Genomic DNA, 10,725 nt, shown 5'->3' with positions numbered 1-10,725 from the left:
TCGGGGCCGGCGGCTGCTGCGGCCGCTCTCGCAGGCACCATGGTAACATGGCAGCACCAGCGCTTCGCCGGGGAGCAACGCGCGGGCTGACCGTGCTGCACCATGTCCTCACTGACCCCCCAGCCACGGGGTGTTGTCCGGCCTCGTGAGGTCCGGATGAGGGCTTGGCATATGTGGGGGGGAGGGGGGGGGTGTCTCCCTTGGGTTCACGTCATGGGGGTGACTGTGTGCTGTGAGGTGAGTTTTGGGGACCTGTCCCTGGGTCACTGCTGTTCACAGAGATGCACTTGTTGCAGGGCCACGGGGTGGTGGGACATGGGTATTCCCATCCTGCTGGTGTCAGCCACTGCCTGCAGCAGCCGGTGGCTTCCTCTGCTTTTTGACTCGGCTGGTGAACATTTCATTCAGCACCAAGTGCATGATGCTGCAACAGAAGCTCCTGCCCAGGCAAGTTGCTTTTCATCCCAACGTTGCCAGAGGGGCACGCTCAGGAGAGACGTGGATGGTGAAATCCCAGCAGTGCACCCCCGAGCACAGACCTCCTCCCAGCCCTGGCTCTGCCCCGCTTGCAAAGCGACGGCAGCAACCAGGGGCGTGGAGATGGTCTCGTTCCCTGCCCGACTCGTGTTTTGCGTCCTGCCTGCTCGCACTGCCCGTTACCGGAGGCCTCCATGCGGGCAGGGGGGTGGTAGGGCCCATCTCACCGCTGTATGCTGCCCATCACCCTTCATCAGGGCTCTGATGTGCCTAATGGTGAATCCCCATGCCTCTGAGAAGGGATTATGTCTTCCAGAGACTAGAACAAAACATAATAAACTTAAAATAGCTGCTTCCTTATGGAATATGCCAACAAGACCTACTGAAAACACAGTAGCGTGTGAATTTGCATAAATTTGCATACATCTACATAATTTCAGCCTCACCCATCAGAGCTGCTCCTGTAATGAAGTGCTGCCTGACATTGCAGGCAGCTGATGGTGTTTGACAGATGCCAGGCCACAAACACCATTGCTAACAAGACCCCTCGGTGCCACTGCCCCGACTTCCATTAGAGATGGGGCCAGCATGACTGTCCCCAGCCGTCGGGTTCCTGCCTGCATCGCTCCCTGGGGACCCCTGGCACCAGCACCAGCCCTCTTTCCCCTTGTACCACGAGAACATGTGGTCTCTTGCCATGGGAAATAACGTGATAAATCACCAGGTAGCTCTTATAACTGTTGGCCTGGGCACAGAGGGAAGGAGCAAGCTCAGGCGGCTCAGTGGAGGGGACGGGGAGGGAGTTGTTTGCTCAGGACTGCACCTGGTGCCAGCACCCCAGGGACAGCAGTGAGGTCCCTGAGAGGAGGAAGGCAGGACCCTGAGCAGAGATGCCCTGGCACCAAGCACACTGCTAGAAAGCAAAATAACCTCCTTTTAAACCCAATTAATGGGTCCAAGCCCTGAAGGCTCCAGGTCACGTTTTGAAATGTGTTTAAGCACTGAATTTCCATCATGCATCCAGGGATGCATCCTTTAACCTGCTGCGTACCCTGGACAAATCCAGCACAGTACTGGGTAAAGCATGGGGTGCTGAGCTAGACACCAACTTCCCCAGATATCACCTGAGACTCAAATCTCAATGTTGAACTGTCCAAAAGGGACTGACACCTACAAAGCACAGTTTAAAACCCAGACGCAACACCGGTGAGGCTGTGCCTGTGTGGCTGAGCCCTAATGGTGAAGGTTTGCAGTGGTTTCCTTCACTACGCAGGCAGTTTTATTAAGGTGGGATCTGCTTGTGGTTTAGATCCCACCAGGAGTGATGTGAGGGGCTGTGAGGGCTGGAGAGACGGCAGTGTCCCCAGGGAGGTGGTGGCTGCCCCCAGCATAAGGACACGCTGTCAGGTCTCCGTCTCGCTTGCATCGTACAGAGGGTTGAGGTAGAAGACGTGGTGGTCTTTGGGAGCCATCTTCTGTGGTGTCTCCTCTCCAGGGTCAGTGCTCAGTGGCTCCTGCAGCAGTGAGGGAGGAAAAAGCAACTGATGGGGAAGGAAAGCAAAACCCACCCAGGGCTGAGTCCCTGCAGCAGCTGAGGAGCTGGTGACCCATGGGAGGACGGGACCATCCCACGAACCCCACCTGGGCTGGGGAACGGAGGAGCCCTGCCAGGTGCACTGCCCCTTGTGCTGCACCCCCACTGGCACTCAAGAGGGTCCTGGCTGGGGCCCTGCCACCTCCCACCGATGGCCCCGAACATCCCTGCATCCCCAGGCAATGGCGACTCACCACGTTGAACATGGGGTTGTCGAAGCCTTTGTCACTGCCTGGTGCAGGGGACGCCAGGTCCTCCAGTCTGTCCCAGGGCCGGGGGAGGCACAGGGTGGGCAACCTGCGGAGAGACCTGGGCATCACCCACCCACATCCCTCCTGTCTCAACAGCTCCCCTGGCAGAAACCCTGCATCTTCAAGAGGTGGATGGGAAAATACGGGGGCAAAGTTTCGGGTTGTCCTTGAAACAGGACGTTTGTACCCTTTCCCACAGAAAAGCTGCTGTATCCAGCAAAAAACATTAAGCCTGGAGGTCTGGGACCTGCATCCCAGAGGGAAGGGTTTGTCAGAGGCGGACAGCCCTAGCACGGGCTTTGCTTCGGAGCCATTGCTCTCCCCCTGTGGCCTAAAATGAATTGCCACAGAGCCAACACCTGCTCCCACCGCAATCTCAACAGCACTAATTACTTTTGTCATTACTTTTATCATGTTATCATTTTACCATCTAAGTCACCATCAGGACTTTTATTATTTTCTTCATTATTCTTATCCTAAAGGGTCCCAGTCACAGAGCATCCTCCCCTGCATCAAGCACCTGGTGTGGGTGGGTCCACGCACGTCACCGCAGGTCCTGAGAGCCCACTGATATTTAAACACTGTGACCACAGGCTCTATATATGCAATTGGAGGAGCTGTGCTATCTGCAGGGAGGCTGTGCCAGGCTTTTTTTTGGTGGAAACAAGCTAAATTTGCTGGTTTGCTGGTGGTCAGGATGACTCCTCTGCATGGAGACAGACCCTGTTTGCAGGCTCCCAGAGCCTCCTGCCTAATTTGCAGCATCTCTGCCGGTGTTGGATGCCTCCACAATGCTCGGCAGCACTGCCAGAAAGGACCCTGCCCCAGAGCCACCCGGGGACGTGCAGCAGGCGTGGGTCGGCCGGGGACGTGGCCTGGGCTCGGGTTCAACTCCGTCTCCTGTAGCTACACGAACTTCCCTCCCGCTGCTGACAAAGCCGGTTTCAAAGGCCTATCCAGCATCCAAAGAAGTGTCAGTGGAAGATAAATCATCAAGTAGCAATTATGAGGCTGGGAGTTTTACTTAGAAATTAAATGAAGACACGGGTTTATTGCTAGGAAATGTCATGTCAGCACGTGCCGAGTGGCAGGGCAAGCATCCCTGGCCACGGCTGCTGCTGCATGGTGAGAAAACCCTGGCGGTGGAACTGAGAAGGAAGAAACAACCTGACATGAGCCTGTGACATGGCCAGCCCAAGCGCTGGGGAGCTCAGCATCCCCTCACAGACATCAGTGCGCTTTGCACATGCAAATTTAAACAATCTCACCCCCTGGTTACAAAATGCGTAGGGTCCACCCCACTTGCCCATAGTCGAGTAGGTGAGATGAGTTGTAGCGGCTCAGCGGATGGCCTCATGCACAAAAACGGCCATCAATAAACCCCCCGAACCCTGCACGTGAAGGTGGGTGCATGAGTGAGGAGTAGAGGTGGGTGCCCCAAGGACCTACTGTGGGCACTGGCAGGATGCCCTATTCACTGCCGGAGCCCATCTCCAAGCTGTGAGAAGAAAAGGTGATGGACAAGGGGCATTTCTGACCGGCTCCCAGCTGTGGTGCCGTGCACCCCACCATCCCTCCTCTGGGACCAGCATACCACTCTCCGCGCAGCGTGAACAACTAATGCACCAGAAGCTGCATTTGCTTCTGGATGCTGTCACTCCCTTTCAGGGCTACAAAGCTGCAAGACAAGTGGTTTGAATTATTTTGATGCATTTCTATTTAGCAGCTGGCAGTTTCAGTCCTCCACACCCCTGGTAGGACTGCAAACTAATGGTTACAAGGAAGAGGAGATGTCAGCAGGCAGCATGACCAAGCCCTGCAGAGCTCCAACCAAGCTGCAGCAGCCCTGATCCCACCAGAGCACACCGCACATGTCAAGAAGCAACCCCTCCCAGCCATGGAGGAGGCTGAAGTACCAGTCCAAGAGTACAGAAGTGCCTTTCAGCCACCTCACCTCCAATAAACCACGAGGAACAATGAGGGCAACAGTTTTAAACTAAAAGAGGGTAGACTGAGATTAGCTATTAGGAAGAAATTCTTCACCGTGAGGATGGTGAGGCACTGGAACAGGTTGCCCAGAGAAGCTGTAGATGCCCCATCCCTGGAAGTGTTCAAGGCCAGGTTGGATGGGGCTTTGAGCAACCTGGTCTGGTGGAAGGTGTCCCTGCCCATGGCAGGGGGGTTGGAACTAGGTGATATTTAAGGTCCCTTCCAACCAAACCATTCTGTGATTCTATGAACCAGTAATGGTGGGTACAGCAGACTGCTAGGCCATGCCCACCACTGCAGGAGCTCTGGGCAGAACTGCGTGCCCCTGGGCCACCAAGCTAGCTGGAAGGACAGCCTGGGGTGACAGCTTCCCCAAAGCCAGCAGAAGCCCCATTCCTACCTTAGCTTTCCCCTTCTGTAGAGAAAGAGGATCCCTCTAAGGAACAGGAGTCCGAAGAGTAGCCCCAAGACTGTCCCTGCTGTGATTCTGGTCAACGCTTGGCTCCCCACTTGTCCACTGAAAGTGCTGCCTGTGGCCACCTCCACTTTGCCACTTGAAATGCCAAGTGCTTCACCTGGGAAAGGGCAGGAAGAAACAGGGGTGAGGACTGGACAGGGCAACACATCCCCACACCAACTCACGCACAGGGCAGAGGGAGCTTGCACGGGTCTGGCACGGCTCGCCTGGATGATCACCTTTCCTCGGGGATGGGGAAGGGTGGGATACACAGCTGGATGGACTCAACTGAGACAAGGCCAGGTGGTCTGCTCTCCACACAACAACCACCAGGTCCCCTGGCTGTGACCTACACATTCATCAGCATCTGCCAGCCTACGTGGCTGCTTCCACACGCAGCATTCTGGCTGGAAAGCAGCTCTGCAGAGAGGGACCTGGGGATCCTGGTGGGCACCAAGCTGACCATGGCCAGACATGGCTTGGAAGGACAACAGTACCCTGGGCTGCATGAGGAGGAGGGTTGTCAGCAGGTTAAGGGAGGTGATCCTTCCCCTCTGCTCTGCCCTGGTGAGACACAGCTGGAGTGCTGAGCCAGGCTCTTCTCAGCAGTGCCCAGTGACAGGGCAAGAGGCAATCGGCACAAATTGAAATACGGTAAATTCCACTTAAATATAAGAAAAAACTCTTTAACTTCAAAGGTGATCAATCGCGAGGCTAGGTTGCTTGGAGATGTCTCCATCCTTGGAGACATTCAAAACCCAACTGGACACGTGGGCTGCTGGCCGAGGACAAGGAGCTCCGGACAGCGGTGGCTTTAGGTGCACCCACAGGGGACCCGCTGAGGAGGCCAGCGGCGTTACCGTGCTGTGCTATGTCCTCCATGATGTCTGCTGCCAGTTGCTCCGCAGTGCTGCCGGTCTGCACTCCTGCTCCATCGTCGATCAGCACGATTTGGATGACAGGAGTGGAGCTTCGGGGTATGACTCCCAGGAAGGTCTGTGCTTTGTGCACCTTGGATATGGCCATCCGCACACTGGCATACTTGGGCTTTTCAAAACACAAAGAGACACGTAAAGCCCATGAGCGTGGTAGGCAGAAATTACTCAGCTCTACAGACAGCTGTGATGGATGCAACAGCAAGGCCCACCTATAAATCTTCATGTGAGCCCCATCACAGAGCTGCCATCCCCGTTACCGCAGTGCCGATGCAGTTCCCAAATGAGAAGTTCATATCTCCCCTCCCTTCCAAGCTGTGACCAGCACCCAGCACGCAGCATTCCCCCACGGAGGTGAGCATGCCGAGAAAGCAATTTTGTGTAGCACACCCATTAAACGCTGTATTAAGACATGTGTGGCTGTAAGGAGGGCAGGCAGCAGGCTTTCAGCTCGGGATCAATAGAGCAATACTCTGATATCGATCCTCCCAGCGTAACCCAGAGCACACCTCCTCCCCCGGCAGCTCCCAGCCAGGAGGAGGGATGTCATGCTGTGTCTGACAAGCAGCAGCGTGGAGTGATGTCTTGTAAAGCATGCATCTGAGTGCTGACCAGTGCCGGTTACCCACCCAGTGCTTGCCTACTGGGGAACGAAAAAGCAGCCCAGTGTTGGAAGTCATCTCCCAGAGGCCACAGGATCCCTTGCTGCAGGTTTGCATGATCCCAGCCGCATGGGCTGACCTCCCACGTTATCTAGACCTGACCTCCTGTATTTTCTAGACCAGGGTTTCCCGCAAGCCCCGCCGCACCCTTCCCCATCTGCATGCCGGCAGGTGGTCCTGCCCTGTGCTGAGAGGGGTAGCGTGGCTGCAGTGGGGAGCAAGGGGAGGGCTGCGCCAGCCCCCACAGCAAGTCGGCACATCCAAGAGGCCAAATGTGGGGGGTGAGCCCTGAGGGGTGGTGGGGAGTGAGGCTGAACCCCCTGTGTCACTGGGACTGCATGCCCCCCCAGACAGCCCTCCCCAGCATCAAGTCACTGGCAGAGGTGGCCAGTGGCTTGTGGTTTCGTTAGCCCCTCCCGATCCGGCGGGCTGCTGTACCTGGCTCAGCAAGGCTTGGACCAGTCTGTCCCGGTATTTCTGCAGGTCAAAATCAGGGGTGAAATCCAGGTTAACGGTGGCTCCTGCAGCCCGAAAACAGACACACATGACATTGTCACCAAGCCTGGGCAGAGAGCAGCCACGAAAGGCACTGGGGACCCTCCGGTACCTCCGTGCAACTGGTCTGGCTGGGCTGAGGAGAGGCAGCTCCACAGCCCTGCCCCAAGAATCCTCTCCCTCCCTCACTGGTCTTTTTATCAACAGGGTTTGATGAAAGGCTTTTGGTTTCCACTGTATTCCAGAGAGAAGATTTCCATGGAAAGCTTTCTCCCCTGTATCCCTCCAGGAAGCTCTGCATGTAGCCCGGTTTTGGGGCTGCAAGGCTGCGCTTCAGCAATGCTACCCTGGCTTCGGAGGGACGGCGGAGAGGAGGGGACACCTGCACTCCCCATACCGCTGCACTGCAGTCACCGAGTCAAACAGTTTCCTTGGAAAAAATGCAAGTAAGCATTTGTTGAAACATGAAATTCTCCTAAAGGCTTTAAGGGGCTCTGCTTTTAGCAGCACCTTGGAGAAACATATGGTACCATTTTAATGAATTTGGTATGATATACCGAGTATCTAGGCACAATTGTGCATGAAAAATTGCCCTTAGCAACTTTCCAGGTAGATTAATGGAGAAGCACCCATTGCAGAGGGAACGCTGTCAATCTGCATGCTTTTATTTTAAACGACGTGAAACAAACTTGCAGTTGGAAAGCTGACATTACGTTGAAAAAAAGTGCATCTTTTCTGAGTGTTTTCCACTGCATAAACTCAGCAGAGCCCTATTAGCTTGACGAGCTGTGACATCCTGACAGGATAAACCAGAGGCAGGGACAAAGGGCTGCAATTCAGAACAGGCTCCCCAAAGTGAGGTTGATGCTTCAGAGAGATGCCCTGGGAGGGTGGCACATGGGATGCAGATGGGACCCGCAGGAGCAGTGATACAGCAAAACTTCAGCCCACGACCAGCAGCACCTCCCACACCCAGCTTTCCCCCATGAAACCAGGGAAAGGGGGCTGTGGGGAGGAGGAATAGGACCCCAACTCACCGCAGACGCCGCAGCAGTGGCCAAGGGGCCGCAAAGGGCTCTGGCACGCTGGCACTGGGCATTGGCTCCCCGATGCCTCAAGCAGGGCTGCGCAGATGCGGTGGCCATCCTAAAGGAGAGCAGAGCAGCGTCAGTCCCTCACCCCTTAAATTGCAATGGCAACCCCCTAAATTGCAATGGGAGGACTCACCAGGGCATTCCCGCAGGCACAGCCGGACTTGTCAGGACAGCCGGTGCCCGTCACCTGGAGAGTGCCATTGCCGTGAAACTGCAGCGGGGCGGAGGGACCCCGCAGGTACTCGGCCCAGGCCTCGGGACTGCTGAGCTCCTGTGCGGGGAAGAGCAGCAAAGCAGATGAGTATTCCCACCCAGATCCCAGTGCTGTCCCCAGGCACCCGGCTGTGTCTGACGGCCGGCTTGGGGCAGCTCCATCGCAGGCAGTGAGCGCAGTAGGAAAATCCTGCCAATACATCCATTCAGGCTTCTCCACAGGCCAACAGAAAAGCTCTTTCTAATTTAAAACAAAAAAAAAAGAACCACAAATAAATTATGAGATGGCTGAGCTTTTTTTTCTTCTTGCTTTCTCTCTTTCTGCTGGCCCAGAGAATTCAAGTTATCAGCTTTTAATTACTGGGAGCAAGGGCTGGATCTCAGGTGTTCTCTTTCAATCTGGGAAGCATTTCTGTGCGCTCGGCGTTAGCGAAGGCTGAGCTGGACTGACCAGCCTCGTCCTGCCAAGCCACCGGTAATTCCCTCACCCGCCGTCTTCCACAGGAGGCTTCTCCATGCCCTGGCACAACAGGAGGACTTCTCAGGCCCTGGGGTGAAAATACCCCACTCCAGTAAAGAGTGGGCTGGCTACAAAGGGACAAAGTAGCTATAAGGACAGTTTTTAGGAAATAAGCTATAATCACAAAAATAAAAAGCACCTTCTCCTTCCACCTCCTCGCTTAGCAGCAGCCTCCACCCTGCAGCACAGCCAGCTGCAGTCCCTGAGGGGGTGGATTTGGGGGGGGGGTGATGTGCCATGGGGTAGTCCCCAGGCATCAGCGGGACCAGCATCACTCTGAGCACCCAGGACCATCCACCTCAGCATCCCTGGGGCTACCTGTGCCCGACGTGAGATCCACTGGGGTGCTGTCTTGTCCAGTCTCGCCTGTACCCACCTGGACACTGACTGAGTTTATCACTCAAAAAGCAGTTACCTAATGCCTGGCCCTGAAATGGCAGATCCCAGGCAGCGCAGCAGTAGAAATAATAAATAACTTATGAAATGTCTGCCGCATCTCTGACTCCTGGAAGGAGCCTGTGTTTACTGCTGCAGCGCCTGTGATCTTTCGCTCCTCCGACCGGCAAGGGACGGGGCTCGTCGTGCGCCTGATTCCCGGGCTGAAGCACAGCAGGCTGCCAGCGTTTCTATAATTATCCCTCCAATCAATTAAAGAGCAGTACCAAAGCAAAGCTGGGAGAGGATCGCTGGGCCACGGGCCATGTTAAGGTCGGGGACAGGAGGGAGGTGTCCCCAGAGGGTCCCTGAGCAGCGCGGTTGCAGACACGTGCCTGCGAAGGGGACAGCCCCTGGGTGCTGGAGAAGATGCCATTTGCTGGTGGTTTGATCTGTGTACCAAGGCCATTTTTTTTAAATGTGAATAGTTAGATGGCCTCTGTTCCCACACTGCGGGGAGGGAGGCAATAACAAACCGGTAGAGGAAAGAAATCATCGAGACCATCCACAGCATCAGCAGGCCATGAAGCTGCAGCGCCGTGGGAGCGCCCCATCTCCCCACGCAGCACCGCTCCTCCATCCCGAGCTGGTCCTTCCTCCCCTGACCTACTTTGAGGCCATGGCGAGGAGGCGTCGAGCTGGTTTCTCATCACCCCCACATTACCTGGCCCATGAGAGAAATGCTCCGGAGATGAATCACTTGCTGCGATGACTCGATGTTTACCCGGAAGGAGGTTTCGGGCTGGAAGATAACATCATCGTAGCGGCACGGGACGCGTTCCTCATCCACAGAAAAGACGCGCCCGCTTGGCTTGAGCTCCCCGCCGGGTGACAAGGCCTGCCACAGTGTGGGGTCGAACCACGCATGGTGCTCGCTGTCGGCAAACCTCACTGTTGTACCTGGAAAAGTAACAGGAAAGGTTGAACGTGACCCACACCCAAATCCGCAGCCCCAACGGATGCATCTGGGTCAGTAAAACCAGGCACTGCCTGGTCCAAAGCGGAGGAGCTCACCCTGCGGGCAGGGAGCGAAGGTCTGACCCGGGCATCACCCTCCCAGGCAGCCGCTGCAGGCACCTCCTGGAGCCTGGCAAAGCTTTCCAGCCCTCAGGGCTGGGGTCTCAGCAGCTCAGCCTGGACCTCACTTCTGGCTCCAGGCCTCCAGTCCCAGATCCCACAGGATGTTTTTCTCCCTCTTCTTTAAATCTCACCCTTATGGTTAGGGAGGAAAACAGCTGCCCAAATGCTGAATAACATCTAAACCGCATGAAAATGGGTATGATAATTCATGTCCCACTTTCCAAGCAGCCTGGCAGACCTGCAGAAACGTGACCGTTCCCCGCAGCAGGTAACCCCAAAACCAGTGCCCCATTTAGCCAATGATTATTTAACCATTAACCACTTCCCTGCTGGTCACAGTTGTATCATCACACAGTGCCCTGCTTCCTTCCCACCCTTCCCCAACTGCTGAATCTTTACCGATTCAGCTAGCAGGCAAGCATTTATTGACTGAATTATTTGCATTTGTTTTAAAATCATGCTTTAAAAAAAATCATTTGTGAAAGTTTCCCCAGAAACAGCTGTTGATTTCAGGGGAGCAGCA

At 55.4% G+C, this 10,725-nt stretch overlaps 1 protein-coding gene across 1 annotated transcript in view; it reads right to left on the bottom strand.

Moving 5' to 3' along the window:
• Positions 1 to 1,880: 1,880 nt before the first annotated feature.
• AMN (amnion associated transmembrane protein) overlaps positions 1,881 to 10,725 on the bottom strand; it is a 22,133-nt gene continuing 13,288 nt past the window's right edge. Inside the window, exons 5-12 of the mRNA XM_009703368.1 lie at positions 9,787 to 10,022; positions 8,088 to 8,225; positions 7,898 to 8,006; positions 6,804 to 6,886; positions 5,629 to 5,815; positions 4,712 to 4,886; positions 2,266 to 2,368; positions 1,881 to 1,991 (exon numbers count right to left, since the gene is read on the bottom strand). Of these exons, the coding sequence (XP_009701670.1) occupies positions 1,881 to 1,991; positions 2,266 to 2,368; positions 4,712 to 4,886; positions 5,629 to 5,815; positions 6,804 to 6,886; positions 7,898 to 8,006; positions 8,088 to 8,225; positions 9,787 to 10,022 (1,142 nt within the window). The remainder of the gene's footprint in view (positions 1,992 to 2,265; positions 2,369 to 4,711; positions 4,887 to 5,628; positions 5,816 to 6,803; positions 6,887 to 7,897; positions 8,007 to 8,087; positions 8,226 to 9,786; positions 10,023 to 10,725) is intronic.

This window comes from Cariama cristata, unplaced genomic scaffold (assembly GCF_000690535.1).
Source record: "Cariama cristata isolate BGI_N322 unplaced genomic scaffold, ASM69053v1 scaffold8337, whole genome shotgun sequence".
In the NCBI taxonomy this organism is placed as follows: domain Eukaryota; kingdom Metazoa; phylum Chordata; class Aves; order Cariamiformes; family Cariamidae; genus Cariama; species Cariama cristata.
The sequence above is the reverse complement of the archived record's forward strand: the minus strand, read 5'-3'. Positions and strand labels throughout refer to the sequence as shown.